Source organism: Spea bombifrons, chromosome 6 (genome assembly GCF_027358695.1).
Source record: "Spea bombifrons isolate aSpeBom1 chromosome 6, aSpeBom1.2.pri, whole genome shotgun sequence".
Classification (NCBI taxonomy): Eukaryota; Metazoa; Chordata; class Amphibia; order Anura; family Pelobatidae; genus Spea; species Spea bombifrons.
This window is the reverse complement of record NC_071092.1, coordinates 22,102,124-22,123,610: the sequence shown is the minus strand read 5'-3', so window position 1 is coordinate 22,123,610 and position 21,487 is coordinate 22,102,124. Positions and strand designations below refer to the sequence as shown.

Here is a 21,487-nt window from a genome sequence, read left to right as displayed (position 1 = left end):
TAACATCATCCCTTGAGTAATTAACATCCCGTGCATTATTTTAGGTTTATGAAAGGCCAGAACAGCGCCATTGTTATTTCACATGTGTTTTGGTTCTGTTGACTTATATTTTTAAATAGAAGTGCAATGGCAATATGTACAATATATTAAAGCATTTAACAGTGACATGTTTTTGTTATGGCAGGAACGTGTTAATGGCCTAAAATACTCCTACATATTTCTGCATGAGGCTAAACATTATCAAAAGTGTTCTACATGAGGAGATTTGCCGCCTTCCTCTGCACATGTTTCAGTCTTGTCTACATAATCTTGGGCAAACAAATCAAGGCCTTTCTGTTTAATCCTGAGATTAGGCGTTCCCATCCAAATGGAATGAAAGATATCAAGAAGCAGAGTGATTATGGGATATCCTCCTAATTAACTCCTTTTTCAGATTCAAGGGACAAAAATTGATGACCAGTCTCTAGCTGTCTCCTTAATACAGAAAATAATCTATTACTTCTGGGTAATATTATGTCTGTAACAGGGCTAGTCTAAACTGGACTGGCCCACTGGCGAGGGTGGGAGGAAAGTAGGGTCACGTAATAATACATTACCACATGGTAATATTGCGGCTGTAAAGAAGGGCTCCAGTAAGATATAGATGTCACATGGGAGTTGGAAAGTTTGAGAAAGTGATATGTGATTGGTGTGATGGGAGTGAGTTGTGATGTATGAGTAATAGTTGTGATGGGAGGGAATTGTGATATGTGATAGATGTGAAGGAGTGAGGTGGTATGTTTGATACATGAGATGGGAATGATGTGTTATGTGCGATAGGTGAAATGAGAGTGATATGTGATGTGTCATAGGCGTAAGGTAGTGGAATGTTATCTGTATGATGTAATGAAAGTGATGTGTAATGGCAGAGTGAGAATGTTTTAGTGCCTGTCTGTAATGATGAGTGTGTATGCTCTAGAGTATATATTAGTTCCCTCAAGGGGCAAGGGAGCCTGGTTGCCACTTGGCTTTACTTGTCCACTGGGTGGTGTGTAAACTCAAATATAGAAGTGCTGGATAAAGAATATTCAGAAAAAAAATTCCTGCATGAAACTTCCCAAAACGCAAAAAAAAGAAAACACCTGACACTGAAAGAGGTTAAACACAAAAAAGGGATACAAAATAAAGTATATTTATAATGGATAACGTTACATTATTATATACTATTATAAACATAACTATTGTTTATTTTATAAATGAATCTCTATTATTATATTGATATATTATTGTGTTTAACTCTTTCAGCGTCTGGAGTTTCTCTTTGTATTTTTAACGTCAGTGTGTATGTTAGTATGTGCAAGTATGTTAGTATTGTGATGTGTGTATAAGTAAATTTCTGTGTGTGTGTGTTCAGAAGGGCAAAGGACGCAATTTCCCTCTGGGGTTTGAACATTCTTAGCTACTTTCAGAAGCTTTTTTTTGCATGTTTTACTGCATGTTCAACAAAAGAGTGTTTAGAAAATAACAAGAACTACAATATGTCTAGATCGACACATTAATGGGTCAATTGGCTGGGTTTTTCACTGGGCCAGATGATACCAGCCCTCGCTGGAAAAAATATGTCTCATAATATACACCCACAGTAATGGTTTATTTGGGTTTATGCACAGTACATCAAGTCACATTTAAGACACTAGAGGGTCAGAGTTTAAGATGTAATTAAGAGGTTTTACTTTACTGAACGAGTAGTATATGAATGGAGCAACCTCATATGAGAAGTTGTAGATGCTAATACAGTAAGGGCATTTAAACATGCATGGGATACACATTAAGCTATCCTGAATCTAAAGACATGATTAAGTACCTGAGTCATACATCAGGAAAAATGGGGAGACTAGATGGGATGAATTGTTCTTATCTGCTGTCACATTTGATGTTGTTTGTTTCTTATCAATTCACAAATACAAACAGACAACCATGTGCTTTAAGCAGAATTGTATTTTCAGTAAGATATATACTGTGGTATCAAAATATTTACAATTAGTGCATACAATACATATTTGTTCCGCTAGACAAAAAGCAATAGACCCTGTCAAATATACAATATGAATTAGAATATAAGAAAGAAGAAAAATAGCCCTTGCCTACCTACCCTAGTACATAATCAGAAGAGCCTTTGCAATGATGTGTTTTTTTTTTTAGGGGTTTTCTTGTTTTTCAGTCATATGTGGATTAATTAACCTACTTGGCTAATAACAGTAAGAAAATAATTCCAATGGGCAAATACATCTCATTATGCTAACAATCACGCCAAAACACATAACAGGAATTATATCCCATGCGCTATTATGCACAAAAGTGTCTGGGGCACTAGACCCCCCCTAAAATGTTTAAAAATATGAGACTAGTAGGCAAAGCCTAAACAAAAATGGGTGACGCATTGCCTAAATAACAGTCGGACTTAACTTAAATGGGTGGATGTTGTAATGGAGTGGAACAGGGTTCAATTAGACATTCCAGAAGAAGTGTCCGATGTTCGTAATGGGGGATCTTGAAAAAAGTAACTTAACTCATATAAGAATGTGATAAATATTTATTATTAAACCTCTATTGGTAAGAGAATTTACCCATCATAAACAAACAAGGTTAAAACCAGCGTTCATGCTGAGACTGAGAGGCTTCATGTTGTAGTCTGACTTAAGGTTCAATGACCATAAATGCTTGAGTAAAGGAATATTTATGTGTTTGCAAAAGGATTATCCCTCAAAATGGCTTGCTAAAATATAATGAAAAATAATTTCCAGTGAGCTCTCCAAATTCCGAAAAATAAAATAATCCCTTAGGCCTGGAACGATAGAATTCGACGCAGGGAAACCATCAGCCATCGCTGTAATTGCAAAAATCAGCTACTAAGTTAAAGCTTGCTAGTGTTTTTCTAAACCTGATCCTATTTTGGTCTCAGTCTGGTCCTTCTTTTGCTCAAGGTGGAACAGCACAAAAAAGTTGCCCTTAAGTGCAACGTAGAAACAATGTGACAGTGAGGTTACTAATCTAATTTACAGACTGTTCTACTTATTTAGCTAATATTACTTGTTTAGGATACGTTTAGGATATACCCTCAAATTACAATTCTACGTAGCCACCACTCCGTCTGTCACACGATACTTCCCCAAAGTGCTGGTAAACGATAGATCCTTTTACTGAGCTATAAAATGCAAATAAAATGTTTCTAAACATTTAGGACTTTTATTGGATAAGAAGAGGAAGTATAAAACACGTTCAATTAAAATGTATTCATATTAATATGTATATTTTATTAATATTACCTGAATACCTTATAAGCCTTAACGAGAAGATAATACATGTGTATTTCCTCTAAAATAATCATGCTTTGAATAACATCAATCACTTTTGGCACCAAAAAAAACACACAAATCCATTTTAGTTGAAGATACTGGAATGTCTTTCAATTGTAGTTACATGCAGTACGGAGAGAAATCCACACGGTGTTCCTGTAACACCACATAACAAGATACTGCATTGACAGGACTTGTTGAGCTACAATTTAAATAAATACAATTGACTTATTTTGTTATGAAGAACATGTAAACCAAGATTATGCCTGCTAGAAAATAAATTTACAGCAACTGCTGCGTAATATCTTGAAAAGTAAATGTTACAATAAAGATTAACAGTGGTGCTTGCAAATATGTTCCGCAGCAGCTCCCTATAATAATTTGTGGAAGAAAAATATCCTTTGTTTTTGGTCCAAATATTATAATTGTGCCTTATTTGTGAGATGATTGCTTCTGCATCTCTCTGCTGTGCAGGCATTGTAGAGGAGATAGATCATTTTAGGATAACACTTTAATTTCTGAAATATGGAAAAAAAAAAACATTGATATGTGGTATTTAACTAAATGTTTATATTTAGAGGAGAAAATGATTTGTCATTATTATATGGAGGTTTCTTCTAGGACTTTGTTTCCTGAAAAATATTGCCCACAGCTTTTGACATCACACGCAACCTTTTGATGTTAAGACAAAGTCTGCTGAAGCATGTATGTGTTTGGGGGGGTGTGGGATGACATCTTGAAGAACAATGTTCAGAGGCTGTGGGAAAGAGGTCAGGAGCTCTTTACTTCTTTCGCAGGACAAAGTAGAGGATTGCCACTAGAAGACTAAGACAAAAGCAGATCCATGCCAAAATAAAGCAGTATCCATGGTAGAAGCCATCAGCTCTTGAAAATCGAGCAGTGTAGATAGAAACTCCAATCAGCACACACAACCCTGAATAAAAAAAAGAATGATTTATGTCAACTGTAGTTTACTTAAAGCCAAGCTATGTCTAAAATCCAAGTTATCTTTTGGAACATCTTACATCAACCATAGGTAAACATTTATATAGCTTGAAAAGCTTAATTGATGACATTTATGAATAGAAACTCCATAAATTAGCAGCACAGATCATGTATGGAACTCACAGCAGACTAGCATAAGGGCTCCAGTGATGTAGAAACGCTTTCCCTTATCCAGAGTAAACAGCTGACCAATGAAGGCACACAGAGCGAAGCAGGAGAAGATGATGGCCAGTACCATGAATGCTTCAACTGCTTTCATTGACGGTTCTAATGAGAAAGAAATGAATCGTTAAATGTTGGAAAAATTACGAACGCATACAATTCAAATCAAAATCAATCAATTTTACAATGCCAATGTATTTGTTGATACATTTATGTTACTAGATTAATGGCAATAGAAAGTTAATATTTTTTAAAATACCACTAATATACCAAGAACATATAGTATTTTGAAAATTCCCAAGCTTTATTAACATCAACAAGGCAATGGTAAAGGACAGTACTGTTGTGAATAGCCTGTGTAAATGCTTATTTTAGAAACTGTCCTTTTGTGCTCAATCTATATAGGTGAATGGTAAGCTTGCGAGCAGGGCTTTCTCCACCGACTGTATCGGTTTGTCTTAGTCTGTCAATTCTTGTCTTTTCATATCCCTTAAATTTATGTATTGTATTAAGCGCTGCGTAAACTGTTGGAGCTATATAAATAAAAGATAATAATAATAATAGTGCAACTGCAACATTTACTTGATCTAACAGTAGCTTGTTACTATTATCGCCTTTCCTCCATGTAAATCATCCTTGTTCTTGCTAGTATATAGATTTAGATTTATCTATATAGATCTTCCTGATATACCCTTATTTCATCTTTAGAGTCTATCACAGTATCAACTTTTATTCTGCCAGATGGGGAGTTTACCTGGAACAGTAGTATATGGAGCTATAAATAAATCGATAAATTGAAGCCATAGTCCCAAATATATGTTTAATGAGAAAATTAATGCAACTTACGATCCCCTTCACTCATGGTGTTCATTATACTCGAGCACTCTGAGTTGTTGCATTGAAACCAGATACCTCGGGAACCACCCTGTTGACCTTGCAACCATACCTAAAAAAAATGATTTTTAGACATTATTTTTTTTTTTGTTACAGGAATATACCATCAGGGCTCTGTTATAGGATATAACAACTGACAATGTATAAGTCAGGATATTTGCTGAAATGTTCATTTCATCTAAAGACTAGTCAAAAAGTAGGCATTGATTTGTCTCCCCACATTACTTTTTGTATCTCTGGTCAAGTTTGTCTACTGCCATTTTGTGAAAACTGAATAGCTTTAGCAGTAGGGAGTGAACTATCTTTATGCTCTATTGTTGCAACACAATTTAAAGTGAGATACATTGAAAAGGATACGCTATACACCATGCATACCTAATACATATATTGTATGTTTATTTTAATTTATGGGCGGCATATTAGCATGTTGCTCCCAGAGAAGACTCTTTAGTGTTACTTTCTAGGCCTTATGTGCAAATTGACCCTTGGAGCTGTAGAAAAGGTTTTGTGTCTCTGCACGGTGTTCTATAAATGTGTTAGATCACTAAAATATATTACAAATTATTAAGAACATTAACATTTCAAAATTAACACAAAAAGGAAAGGAACATGGGTCTCCTTTTTTTTTTAGTTCTCTGAGAATGCAATTTGTGCATTTACACAGCTTCAGTCCAAGATCTAGTCCAGTTCAAGGGGATCCTCTGATCTCCCTAACTAGCCCATGTTACACACTTCCAGCAGTATGGGGAGAGTTTGGAACGACAGAGGGACAGGGACTGAAAATCTCGATTTTTTTGCTTAAATCGCAACAGTGGGGACACATGCTTTGTAGATACAGTAATATTATTATAAACTTCAATGCAATGCATTAATAAAGAAAAGGGTTGGGTTTATGATTTCTGCATTCCTAAGGGAACTTGGCTTCCAGTTCCTCTTTCCTGTCTGTTGTGCTTGCTAATGTAAGAAAGAACCTCATGAAGCCCCACCATGTTATACAGCAGCCCATGTTTTCATGTTATACAGCAACCCTAATGGAGATCTGGATGATCTTTTTTATTATTACGTTTTTGTTTTGTTTCATCTATTTCTTAAACACTTACATTGGAGATGGTGGATACAAACAGCATTATCACCGTGGCAATGTGAACAACGAAAATACCAGCTAGAAGGACCAACATGTTGGTGATTACTTAGTGTCAGCACTTGAGAACCTACAGGAAAAAAGAAGTATGGTCATTGAAGTTATTAAATTCTTAATCATTTTTGTCTACATGTCTTGCACCAAAAAACATGAACACATAACATTCAGCAAGTTCTGCATTTCCTTCCTACACAGTACTATATATAAATACATCTCAATGGCATAATTTCCAGGTGATAAATGATTGACATACAAAGAATGCTAAGGCTTAATTAGTTACTTCCATAATGAACTTCAACCTATGTTCTTAAGGAATGTCTTGCATGATAACATGAGATGGTTGGTGTGAGACAAATGAATTAACTTTAGTTTTTAATTATTTTAAGAGAACACACCACTAAACTGGTTACTCAACTTCCTCTGTGGTTTGTGGGCTATTTTACTTATTGTTTATTTATTATGTCACCAGAATACAGTATTTCATAATATTGAAACTACCACAACACCTCTGGAAAAAAAAAATCAGATTATCTGTTTACCAGAAGAACTGGTAGAACAATCTGAGACCACACAGTCCAAAAAATGTGGAACATTTGCCATATGGTTCACACTTCACTAAATACAGAGAAATTAAAATGACAAGATTATATTTATTGTATGTGTCTTGATGTATAGATCAGCAGACAAAGCTACAAGTGGATTTAATTGAAATTAATTACACTAGATATCTAAACTATGATTTAACGTGAGAGACATTTTATCTATTCTGACTTTCACCATTTGATTTTTTTTACTTTTAATGGATGTATATACAATGCTTATTTGTAGCATTCCAAATCCCTTCATACATTTAAATGCCCCTTTGTAGCTATAACAGCTTCTAGGAAGGCTTTGTCCAAGATTCTGGAGTGTTTCTGTGAGAATTGTGTGAGGTAGAGCATTTGTGAGGTCAGGCACTGATGTTGGACGAGAAGGCTTGGCTCGCAATCTCCGTTCCAGTTCATCCCAAATGTGTTAGTTCCACCCCAAACTCATCCATCTATGTCTTTTACCTTGCTTTGTGCACTGGGGCACAGTCATGCTGGAATAGAAAAGGCCTTTTCCAAACCGTTCCCACAAAGTTGGAAGCAAAGCAGGGACCAAAATATCTTGGTATGTCCCTTTCAAGCCCTAATCCCAACCCAATCCTTTGGGATGAACTGGAACGGGGATTACAAACCAGGCGTTTTTGTCCAACATCAATGCCCGACTTGAGTCTACTGTTTCACTTCCCCATTAACCGAATAGATTGTAAGCTCACAAGAGCAAGGCCCTCTTCTCCTTTTGTACCAGTTTGCTTCTTTAACTTTATTCTACCGACTCTGATTGTAAAGCGCTACTGAATCTAATGGTGCCAACAAGTAGCTTCCATCTTCAATTACATTGTCCTGGTAGTAGCCACTAATAAAAGCTGTAGAGTTGATATTTTACTCAACATTCTTTCTGTTTATTTGACTGCATGAAACGCTTAGAATAAGAACTTTCATTGTATGAATTCCCAATTAACTGTTTTCTAACAATAGAAAAATACATTTAGACTGACCAACAGCCAGTAAGCTCTGTATCTTATTTGCTCAGTAAATAGATACATTCATGAATTCATATATTCATGGTGTTAAGTGGGAACATTGTAATATTTTCGATAGTGGAATGCATCCAAAATAAACACTTGTTCTTGTTTGTTCTAGACCAAATTTGAAAAGTAAGGATCTTCATTGTTGCTCCACCACTACCCTTTGATTCATTGTATAAATTTATAAAACCATTAAGACCATTTTTTTTTTTTAGCTCAAAACATACTGGTGGTACTTATGTTTGACTAGAAGCCTATTATGTCTTAAAACTAGTTAAAAAAAAACAATCATTATCCATTTGAGTGCACAACAATGTGGAGCACAATGTGGTGCATAATGCACTGTAGCTCAAGTGGTGAAAATACCAGACCCTCCGATACATACAAAGAAGGAAGGCAGAATGTATAGCATTCTCAACCAAATTAAAAAAAAAAAACAGTCATTTTAAATATGTGACATGACACTGGCATCTCTATCAAGGAAAATCTGGGGCAAAGAACTTGGCGCAGCAGTAGAAACATTCCATTAGTTTCGATGGCTGTTTTTCCAATTTGGCTTCATAATTATTCTAGCAACGTTTCTTTTTGATTTAACCTTAAAGCTCAATGCACTACCTTTACTAACTAGGTGTGGGCTAAAACTGCAACTGGGCAACACCCATGTCAACTTTAATTACCTATATATATATATATCTGGTTATATATAAAATTAATGTAGGGTTTGAAAAAGCAAAGCCCTGAAAGGTGTGATAAATCACTTCAATTGTTCTCTGCAACCTCAAGTCTTACGGAAGAGATCTTGGAACATATGTTTCGGTAAGATACCACAGGAGCTATCTTCAACGAATAAACTTTTCTACTTTAGTAGAACCAAGTCTTAGTGCATTTATTTTCTTCTGCTATTTTTCCTAAGCGGAAGGAATATTTGCCTTTGCTATTTTTTTTATGTGTAATAAATCTAAATTCCTTCATGACTAATACCAGCAAGCCTGTCAAATACAAAAAATATTTTCCATAGATGTTTTTTCATCCATTTCAATTGTTGACATGTTGCTGGGTGTTAATAATGCTGTCCACAGGAAACATTTGCAGGACTGATTACACTTGGATTGTAACAGACATCGTCATGCTACATTATAGAATACTATACAATATTCAACATATATATAAAAAAGCATTGTAAGCAAAATTGTAAAGGCTAACCTCTATTATGCTGACTACCTCATAAAATTCATGTTATAATTGCATATAGAATTGTTTGTGAATACATTTTAGTCAAGCAGTACTAATGTGTTCAATTGTTTTTGGAGGTTTATGTATGACACAGGCAAAACATAGCTGAAACCATCCATGAAACTGTTATGATTGATATCCCAAAGTAAAATGCTGGTTACAGAATCTGAATCTACAAAATTGCTATTTGTTTTTCAAACATCATGAGAGGAAAGCAGTGCAGACAATATATGAATATGAATATATATTCATTTGTGTCAATACAATATTAAGAATTATGTATAGTGGTCGTACCATTAACTAACTGAAACAGTCTTTTAAATAAGCATGCTATCACTATTTTTACGTACAATGTTATTGTATGTAAAACTGTGCAGCTATTCTTCAGTTAACTGGATGTTTTCTGCCTCATATAACTCCTCCCTGTAGCTGCCTCTACTGAAAGCTGGGAGCATACTGTGGTATGCTTCCTGCACATGCTCAGAAGAACTCCCATTCTAGCCAGAGGGAGCTGTTTTTTCATTAAATTGATTACACATATGCTATCTAACAACCACTGATGTGTTTGCAGACATGTGACTGCTTGCTGCTTTGTTTACTTCAATTGGAGTGTTACCAAGCATGTGCATGACATTTACACAGTGATGCTTTCTGGTTTCAGTAGAGACAGCCAGTTGAGAGCGTAAAAGAAACAATGTCTCATTTTCTAACTCTAATAACTAAAAAACACCAGCACACACATTTTTTTCTTCTTTTTTTTGTGTTAGTCAATACACAGCATTTTGCAGCAATGGAAATGTTAAACAGAACAGCAAGGAAAGGCTCTGGGAGAAATAATGATGCTATGGATTTGTGAGCATGTTTTCACAAGAGATAGAAAGACTGAAGGGACACGCCTTAGCCTAAAACTTTTCTGAGACCCAGCCAATATCTTTTGCAATAACCTGCCAAAGCTGTTCCACTGGGTGTGGACTGTTAAAAAGTAAAGAGAGGCTTTGATTGAAATGCTGAGTGTGGTTAACGATATGCCTTAAGGCTGGAGTCTATCCCATGTGTGTTTGGGAACAGAGACTAGTGTAAAAGAAGACGAGTTTAAGATTTTTAATTTTTAAGTGATATATAAAGATGTTCCACTTGTGAATCTGATATCAACAAGTAACGTATGTCCAACTGCTACAACCCATAAGGCTATTTAATTATGTTTTACAAAATAAACCACAGACATCCTACATTAAGCACCCTCCCCTCCTAAAACCTAAAAAAAAAAAATAATTGTGTGATGCATTTTGATATAAGACCTAATCTTTCACATAACTATTTTGAAAAACATAGTTATCCGTAGAAGTTGAAGTTCAAGTGTGAACTTGGACAGGTCAATCAAGTTAAACGCACTTATGTTACCCCATTGATGGCTAGCCGAAAAGAAAGTTATACAAAAAAGGTTGGGAGCCATGCTTAATCCCAGGCACTGGACAAAATGACATCATTCACTGCATTGTACAATGGAAATCTGTTGAGAACTGAAAAAGAACAAGACACGTACACTTACAGACATGAATTCTGTACTGAATGTCATGTGCTTAACAGGGTGGAGTCTTCTCTATCAATGCCAGTGACTCATCCATGAAAACATGCATTTAACCAAGGCTGAGTATCTGTCACGCCATTGCATTAATAATAGAAACACATTGTTTCATTCAAATGCCACATAATCTTGGTAGTAATAACCATATCTAGAAAAAAAAAGTGGAAATACTGAAATGCATGAATCACAGTTCCTTCCTCTTGGTCATCGGGTCAAGACAGCAAAAGTGTAAAATCTAATGTGATTTAGGATGTCGGGTAAGTAGATAGATAGGGAGAAGATCTACCCAGTGTCCTTTCTCGCCGCAGTTTTATATTTGTGCAGCATTGAAATATGGAGAGTGTGAAGCTCTTAGTTTTGCAGGACCCAGGGATCTGCAGTGTGGGCCCCACAATCATTGCTATGCAGTCTCTTTGACATCTGAAGCCATCTAGGATATTTTGTCTTTAAATGTAATTAAGCATTAATATTTCCTCTTGTCTTTTAGAAATTGATATGTGTGAAGAAGAACAATTATTGTGCATTGTCTAGGACATGAAACAATGTTTTTAGTAATAATGTTGGATTTGAGGATCCAATAAAATGTTACTGGCACTAATGGAATATGAAGTCCATATTGTTGCAATTGTTTTCTCTTTTTCTTACAACAATAAGAAATTGTTATGGCACTAATGCCTTTTACATTAATTATTAAATTGTAAGGATAAAAACACTAGGAGTGACACTACTACTAAGCTAATCATTTGTACTTCTATCATTTTCTGCATTACTTCAAATGTGGTTAATACATGATAAAACTTAGTGGTCTCCTGGGGAGCAGATGTTTTTAAAACTGTTTTGTTATTTGTCCCTAATGTGCACCTAATGGGTAAAAATGACCTATCCACATATATGGTGGATTTTAAGTACCAGTTTATAACATTGTATTAAAATGTATAAACACCAAGAAAGAGGAATGGCTGTCAATATCAGCTAAGTTGACAACACCTAAGACACTCCCTTAAACTATAACTCACCTATGTCCAAGAGACGCTCCCCACGTCTGCCCCAATGTGGGAAACTGACAGACAGATGGTCCCATCCCACGTAGTATACTAAGCCACAGGCACTGGGGTTGGGCTATGTCATATTCCGTCTTAACCTGCTATGGCAGGTTCATTCCTTGGCTTGTTGGTACCACAAGGACATGTTACAACTTACAGCGTTTATGGTGCTAGCCAGAGAAACAATGTAGAGAAACCCCTAATCTACAGGATTCATCTGTACATTTGTACAATTAATACGTATTTATGCCATTAGCTTGAAAATAATGACTGCTACATCTGTATGTAAAAATATATTGGGCTGTTTCTGTACTAACAGTGATTTAAGTTTATAGCTCACTGGGTTGAATAAAAAAAGGTAATACACTTTCTTATGCGATAGTATATACAATTGTTGGGTTGTCACCTTGAATGACATCCACATTATGGTGTGATTTAGTGGTTTATGTAAAATACACCAGATCCCAAGGAATGTTATTGCTGAGGGCTCATCGACTGCCACTTTATGTGATCACTTAGCCCTTTTACACATAATCAATGCAAGATATCGGTGTAAACACAAGTATGGTAATCTAATTAGTTTCAGAAACTGCATTGAGAGGATTCCATTTATAATGTGTATTTATCGTTACTAACATTTTGCAACTACCCAGTTCTGAAAAGCATTTTCACGCATAACCATGCCGCTAACACAGTACACAGATCCCAAATTTCTTCTACAAATATGAAATTTAGAATTTTAGAATTTTTTTTTTTATTATTCTTTATTTGCATTTTAAAAAAGTACGTACAAAAATAATTCAATTTTAGAATTTAGCCATGGCCACTCCCTTCCCAATTCTCCTCCTATTCTCCAACTTAACACGAGCTTGTATATGGGCTTTCCCTCCTCCTATAAAGCCAATCCCTCAGAAGAGGGAGACCTGCCCTGGGAAGATGTCAATAAGCCACCTAATTTAGTGAGTTTCTGACATTTCCAGTTATGATAATCCCCCTCATTATTTTAAAACTGTAGCAATTAAAATACAATTGTGGCAGCACAACATTATTGAAACGATGTGGAAGTGTGAAACTATTGCCAATAAATGATGTTTCTTGGACTGCTGTTAGAGAATAGTTTATATTTTAGTTTACGATGAATATTCAATCCTCTGTGCATAGCAGTCGATACGATTTTACAGTAGCCCTAGAAATAATAACCTTACATCTCTAAAGTGACAGGATGGTGCCTCGGGCTTTAAAATGTTACGCTAATTTTAGACATGATGACTATTTTTCATGCTTTCGCCAAATTTTTTAAAAATGCACTTTATTTAAGTAGGTAAGAATGCCCAAGGGATCCAACAGTCTTCTACATTATTTTCCAAAACTAAAATTGTCAGGGCTATTTAATATTATATTTAAGGGCAAAGAATAACAAAAACAGGGGGCCACAGGCTTCATGGGATCTCTGAACATTTCATAGTGATATAAGAAGATAATTGGCCAAATAACTGTTTGTTTATTGCATCATAAACCTCTCCATTGATAATTCAATGGTATGCTGTGACAGGCCTTATACCATTCATCAAGTTGTTTTTTGTTAATGATTATTTTGCTTTTAACATCTATCTCTAAATTACGTCAGGCATCAAAACGTGGTTTTCATTAAAAAAAGAACACTTTAAAAATGATATTTTTAAGGTGTGCAGTTAGTGATGAAGAATGAACATGGTACATTTATTTAGCATTGTGGTTACAATTTCAACAAAATAGTATAACAAAAAAAATACAACATAATGGTACAGTTTAAAGAATTATACCAAATACCACTTGACATTTATTCTGTTTCTATAATGCTATGTTGAGTGTATATGTGAAATCAGATTTACATTGTCATCAAAGTTTTTTTATGGAATATCAGCTGCATGAAAACAGACACATCATTTTTGGAAGTGTCTTTTACTGAATGAAAAGTAATGGCGCTGTTATAAATGGATTTTTAGCACACAGAGTAAAAAAATGCTGGAGTATAACATGATGTGCTGACAAATATTACAGAATGTCTCGATTCTAGCTCACATAACACTTTTTTATTTAACGTTTTAAAAAGGTGACTGGTGTTCACAAATAGCCGTTTGAACGCCAAAACCTTCTATAACATACACCTCGTTAACAAATTATATGTGGCTCAATAGTGCGGTATTAGGAGCACTACATAGTTGATAGTATTTCGATTACAATGAGAAAACTGCATTTTTAGAGTTTTGGTTCTCATTTTATTTGTTTTTCCGCAGACCTGAAGATGTTAAAGACCTTATTTTTGTCCACAAGGACTTTAACCTGCAGCAGTAAAACGGATTTTACACTTATAAAACAGCTTCCTTCTATGTATGTAATATATACACACTTCACGAAAATGCTGACACAATGTTTTAGAGATTGCAATATTAATATTTAATGTTGCATTAAGCCTACGATGTTCCAGTGTTAACTTCCCCACAATAGACTCAAATAAGAATAAACATCGTGCTCACAATGCACTATATTACAATAAATGATGTATGGTACTGCATTACATATGAAATTTCGTGTACTAGGCCATACTTAGCAATTGATGGGTCATATCAGCTGTATTCTCTGTTTTTCATAGATCATACCTTCCAGCTGTAACAGCTAGAGGGCCAATTCTGGGCAAAAATGAATTATAATTTGATTTTGAACAATAAAAGTACAATCCCACAAGGTTGGCTGTATTTAGCAATGTCGGAATTAAATATAACATTAGAAACAGTGATAGCCCCTCTAATGTCATATGAACTTCCAGAAGTGGAGATAGCACAGGGAGGTGCAAGGGCATTGCCGCCATGTGGCTCAGTCGCATTTCTTATCTTGGGGCTCTTGGGGCTGCTGCAACTCTTGCCCCATGAAAGTTATGTACATGATGAAAACCACAATTTCCAGTGAATGCTTCAAAGAAATTATTCTTTAATCCTGTAAAATTTTGCCACATTCATATGTTTGCACTTGTCATGTGACATAAAAGAAACTGATAGGTTTTTTGCAATAGAAACATAAAAGGTTTGTTCTGTGTTCACATTCACAATGACTTTTTTGGGAAAAAACAGGACAATGATGTTGAGGCGTTGTCCATTTCTATGTGATGATGAATGGAGCTGTACGAATATTAGATCAACTTGGAGCCACCTTATGGAAAGTCTACAGAAATGTCTAGGGTACAAGTATTGGCACAAACTTACTCTGCACTCTGTAACTCAACGCCCTTGATATGTTTTGCTCAGCTACAGCTGGTTACTCCACAGAACACTTCCTAATAGTTTTTGGACTGAGCCCACGTCCGCCTGCAAAGGGTGTGGTTCTTCCAGCACACAGTTTGTTCTTCCAGCACACGGTATAAAAAAAATAGTTTAAAAACTATTTTCTAATACATAGAGTAATAGCCTATATAATGGCAAAAGCATAACAAATAAGGATGTATTCGGATAAATGAAAATGTCTTGGTTGTATTCACGTAACAATGAGTATGCTGATTTGATTTTCTAGGAGTCTCATGGTAACTAAATCCTAAATCCTATGCCCCTGCACTAGAGGTATCTCTGGCACATATATATATATATATATATATATATATATATATACATATATATACATATATATATATGGCCCTTCTTGTAGCTCACTACAGTCCGTTGAATAAATCTGCAGTGATTCAGACCCTTATCACCATTATCACCAGGGAACTTAGTCATTCCTGGAGTTCTCTCTTTTTATATTGGTGACTATGGCTGCCAAATTTGCAGATAAGCTTTTAATGTTTCCAGCGATGGTTAACGATTTGCCTGATATAACATTTGTACAGACTGGCAACGCTTTTTTATGTAAAAATAAAAGCAGAAGCTGAAAACCGATTAAACATCAGGGTATTTAATTACTGGAAGCAAGCATTTTGCTTTGTAAAATGTACACTCTGCAGTTTTTCCCCACAGGGAAAAATCAAAATGCCTCCAGGAAGGTAACCAATTTAATGCATTTTAATGCATTTTAGACATGTCTAGCAGTTGTCATTCTAGCTGCATGTTGTCATTCAATAAGTATTTCACATTTCTTTTTCTGAGAACTACCAAATTGTGGTTCATGATTTTCCTGTAATTACTTTGCAAAATGATATTTTGAAAACCCGGACTAAATTTGATTCTAGGACAGTAATGCTTATGCCTGCATGTCTTATTGTGTAATACTAATATTTTATTCCCTTTTATTGAGTGCAACACATTTATTTCAAGTTTAATTTGTCAAATAACTCAAATCTTACTTGATTCTGCATGTTCCTCAGGCCCCACCCTAAAAAGCTCATATATCAGTTCAGCTATTAAATACTTCATTATTTTCTAGTAGTGTAAAACTGTCACATTTAATCATCTCATTAAGCTCTAATATGTCGTAAATCTATGTTCAAGACCCTACTATAGCAATAGCTAATTAATGAAAATTTACTTGTAAATGGCTGTATATGTTAAGATGTACTTTACCTAAAAATGCAAATTGTGCTTGTTTGAACATATAATATGCTATCATCTTACTAGGGTCTATATAGGATATTTACAAAATGACGAGGAGCCTGCTACCACCGGAGTCTGCTACCACCAGACTTCAATGGGCACTCATACCAGAAACTACTATTATAAGAACTTTAACGGATTTATTTAATTTTTTTTTTAAAATATGCTGTATACTAGATAAAAGGCAAAAGGAATTTAGTCACCCAGTCTTGACCCATTTGATGTCAGCATAGAGACACTGTCCCCTAAAGCCCCCCCCCCCCCCATTTTTTAATGTTGATGTCTGCATTATAACACTCCCAATACTTTTCCAGAACTGGGGAAATCATCTTTAACTTTATAATGTGGATTTATGCACGAATTAAAGTAAAATTTTCTGATTACTGGAACTTTTCAAAACATGGAAACTCCCCATGCTGCTGCCAGGTTAACTTTAACGGGTGCTTCCTGAGTTAAGAGTTGTTTAATGTTAGTCACACCTACTTTTGACCATTCTCCCACATTCTCATCCATAAGGTTTTTACATTCATTTGTGTTTTCTAAACGCAATATGACATTTAAATCGATGTCTATTAAATCAAACAATGCTCACATTCATTTTGTAAGTCTGCAAAAATATTCAAAATGTTGGAGGCAATTCTCACAAGACTCACCTCAATTTACTTACAAGTAATACTAGATGTATGTATTTGTGAATGCTATAGCAATGGAAGGTGCTAAACATTATAAAAATGACTATATAGAAAAAAACACCGATCTACACTGAAATGATTAGGTACACAGCAAACAGTTGGTAGTGGTAGGCATCAATGCTTTTTTTTTTTACTAATAAACTACATTTTAAGGAAATCAATGCTGTCAACAAAATGTTTTAAAAGAATAACAAAATGCATTCTGTGCTTAACATGCGGTCTGTATTAAGTAAATATGATTTCCTGATACACCAACACATCCTCTTCAATCAAGTATGTTGGGTAGTGTATAGCATCATATGTTCTGCAAACTAAAGCGAGGCTGAACAATTAAGCTATGCAATGACTTAGAACTATTGTCTGATGGCAACCTCAACAGCCTACTCCACCCTGCTGGCACATCCACAGTAATGTGACTCACTGTATATTGCAAAACAGAATCCTAAGCAACCCAGCCTTTTTGTGGGACATTCTTCTCCCAATCAAACACAGTATCAGTGGGAAGGCCAGTTTGTACATAGTTTAGTGTTATTTCATTGAGATTAGAGGGCAGTGGCAAATACCTTGGAAGTCACATCCCTTACACACCTATTTTTACGTCTCACATTATTCTTTAGTTACTTATATACAAACACACCTAGATCTGACACATACACACCCTAAAATGTACTTGCAAAGGCCCATCACACATACTAGTACACGTGTTTAAATATAGATCCATTATAGATTTTTTTGCTAGCAGATGCAGCAGTTTTCATGTTGGTAATACAATATTTTGAGATATGGCTGGCTGGGTTCACACATGGTATGGTTCAACAACAGGTAGAAAACTAGGGGTTTCCTACATGTGGATTAGTTGATGAGATCAGATTGCTACCGATATTGCCTCATGAAGTTTTGAGAACCTCCAGGCTTTCCTGACCTTCTTGAGTACAGAATTATTCAGAATACAATTTTCATAGCTTGAAGGAACTCAGATTTTCATTGCACGCATTATCTCCTCTGCCTCTTTTAAAAATCAAAGTGCCTTGTGCAAAGAGAAGAATCAAGTTGATCAATCAAATCTGATCTAAGATACACTACCATTCATATATATATATATAGATCGTGAATTGGGCAACTGAAGGCATCCAATTGCAATTCCAAAAGCAAATACCAGGCACTGGTGAGATCTATGTTATTTAAAGCATTCATTTTTGTGTCTGCTTATCACCTAGTGTCTGCTTATCACCTAGTTTGCCTGCCAAAGACACCAGAAGAACTGTGCAGACAATTTAGATTTAGGATTTTTGTGTTCCGGTACTCACATAGAATCGTATCTACCAGCTGGAACAATCATGCATTTAGGGCTTTTAAATTATTTGGACATTTTGTTCTAATTTAAACATCCACATCCACAGCTACACAAAAACTCCATAGGGCTCTCGACATATTTCTAAATTAGGTTCATTTTAAGCACACATCCAATTCCCTGAAGAATACAGTGCATATGCATTTACTTGTTGCATTGTTGCTTAACTTATTTCTGTCCCATATTGATGGCCCTGTAAACCAGTCATAAGGATATCTAATGTTTATGGTTTTATGGATATCCCACCTGACAAATATTTAGAACATTGCTTAGAACAAAGTAATGTTGGTTCATGAATAAACCTCATGAGACTCCCTGTCATTTGATACAGCAAAGATTTACGCAATCATTCTATCAACTTTTATGTCCTGGGTGACCCCACTATTTATTTCTTTAAAAGCCGTGCAAGGCAGGAGCCTACGGTTTGCACTAATAATCAGTGCCTTGGAGTCACAGAACTACAAATGTGTATCCAAGTTGCTATAACATCATCATTATGATCAGCATAATCATCACCATCATCATAATATTAGCCACATCTACATGTACGAGCTCACAATGCATTGCCATTAATGGGTTTAAGGACAACCGGTTGTCCTTAAGGGGTTAAGTAATTATATTTGCCCTTGGATTGATTATATGACATCTTTTAGCTGATATGTATATAAACTCTCCAGGTAAATTAAGGACTAACTACTTAGAAGACATGCTAAAATCCAGTATGGTATAAAATAAAACTGACTTTAACAGCTGCGTAATTATATTTACTTAATATTGTTCTGAACAAGTGCAACATAAAAAAAAAAAAATTTGTGCAAAATAGCATTTTGTTTGTTTTGTAGCTATTTAGATCTAACAAGAAACCAGAATTAATTAAAACAAATGTTTAGTACAATGTACAAGCTGTAACATTTCTACGGTTGTAGTGGCTACATTATTTTTTTAGTTATCGATCTAGTATTAATCTGCTTTCATGAACAATTATCTGTCAAAAGTTTGCAACCTGCAAGTTTTTAATGAAAAAAACACTTTCCTGTAAGAATAATTTTATTTTTGTATTAACCTTTGCAATCAACCTAGTCAAGTGTCAGCTTGAAGCCTAGTTTGGCAGATACTGATATCCAGCAGTCCTTACCTGGCAGTAACTTGAAGTCCTCTCGGTGGCTACCTTTGAATGGTAATAAAGATATAGTTGTACTTCTCATACAGTTATAGGCTTTCTGTGATGCAATTAGGGAGGCGCCTGAGTGTGTGTATTATAGAAATCTATATGAAAAAAAATAGTACTGAAGGAATTTGGCTACACCCTGTTCTTTTGGCAGCTATACAGTAGCATTGAAAGGGAGGGATGAAGTCCTGAGTCAGAGTGCTATTTTTTGGTGGAAAAAATGAATGACTAAACGTAAGCTATGCTGAATAATGAAACCTTGGGAATCAAGTTTGTTTACCCAAACACAGATTTATGACTCAAAAGAGAAATAATACGTAGGGAGCCATGTGGTTGGAGGGATGATGTATTTCAAATTGTGGGTGATGTTTATTGGGGAAACCCCATTGTGTTTCGTTGCTATGGAGACTGGGCTATTTGTAAGGTGTGCCTGGGTCTTGAGTGAGACTCTCAACAGGTCACACAAATGCTACTTTTGCAAAATATGATGTCACTGATTTGCACTTGCTAGGAATACCATAATCCCAAATTACCTTACTGGATGCAAAGTTCAGCGAAGTATTGTATAGTATCTCTGCTTAAACCAGTTATATAAAAACATGCCATTTCACCCTAGTCCCAATTCACAAGCGTGGACTGAACATCTGGCACAGTGCACAAATATTCATCAAATCTGCCGCTTTAGCGTGTGGCTACCAGCTGGATAAGCCTGGCCATGTACTACGTGACCATAAAAACGTAACATGCGGCCGCACATGTCTAGCCGTTGGCCACACTTATATCACCAGTGCCAGGGCTGCCTTGTTATGGCCAGTCTGGCCCTGGTTATGCATGTATTTATTACTGCGGGGCACTGCTTGTAGGGTAAACGGGACAGCTATCCAATAATGCTCCTTCAGCACAGCTTCCGCCCTCTCTATTAGTGAATGGAGTCATTGTGCTCAGTTTATTGTAGGGCTTTTTTTTTTTCGCTACTCAGTATCCAGAGGCTGCTGCCCTTTCCACCATCGCTGCTGAGTACGTTGTAGATGCCATGCTTAAAATATTTTCCCGAGTAGGGCATCACATGAGTCTGTAGAAATGCTGGCTATTACCTATGTAATTGAACGCTGGATAAAATTAGAACGCTTTGTGAGGCTGGCCCACTGTAACCTAAAGGCCGCCCAAGACTAAAAGAAAACTCTTCACCACTAGGGTGCCAGAGAGCATGTTATCTCAGGCCTCCTGGCCAAGGCCCAAGTAAACACCCAGTCCAGTCGACTACTTTAATATGCAGAACATGCAGAAACTCAAATTTTATTTAATACAGTATGCATTCAAGAAAATTAAAAAAGGAAAACATAATATATGTGTGCCAAAAGGAAAGAACAGGAATATAAATAAATAATGATTTAATAGACTCATACTTACCAAACAGTCCCTAGAAAAGAGGAGCATCTGCTCTTGCATTAGGGTGCCCTCATATTTCACAACAAAACATGCCTTCTCCTCATACAACTTCTCAATATTTAATTACAACTAGCTATCCATCCTTTGTCACTGGGAAATTATAGAAACCCATGTTCAAAGTAAAACCTTAATGCCCTCCCCTATATGCACTGGCAAACATAAGTATACACAATTACAGAAACTTACATCTCTCCCTTACAGAAACTTACTCTCTCCCTTACGCTCCCACTCACTCCCTCTGTCCACCATCCCTTTTCC

At 35.7% G+C, this 21,487-nt stretch overlaps 1 protein-coding gene across 1 annotated transcript; it reads right to left on the bottom strand.

Annotated features, from left to right (window-relative positions):
* Window positions 1–3,254: 3,254 nt before the first annotated feature.
* EMP1 (epithelial membrane protein 1) lies at window positions 3,255–19,856 on the bottom strand. Its single transcript, XM_053469103.1, has 5 exons — window positions 19,748–19,856; window positions 6,497–6,607; window positions 5,349–5,448; window positions 4,464–4,607; window positions 3,255–4,269 (listed from the first exon to the last, which is right to left on the bottom strand). Exons 2-5 carry the CDS (start codon window positions 6,572–6,574, stop codon window positions 4,118–4,120), a joined length of 474 nt encoding a protein of 157 aa, XP_053325078.1. The 5' UTR covers window positions 6,575–6,607; window positions 19,748–19,856; the 3' UTR covers window positions 3,255–4,117.
* Window positions 19,857–21,487: the final 1,631 nt, after the last annotated feature.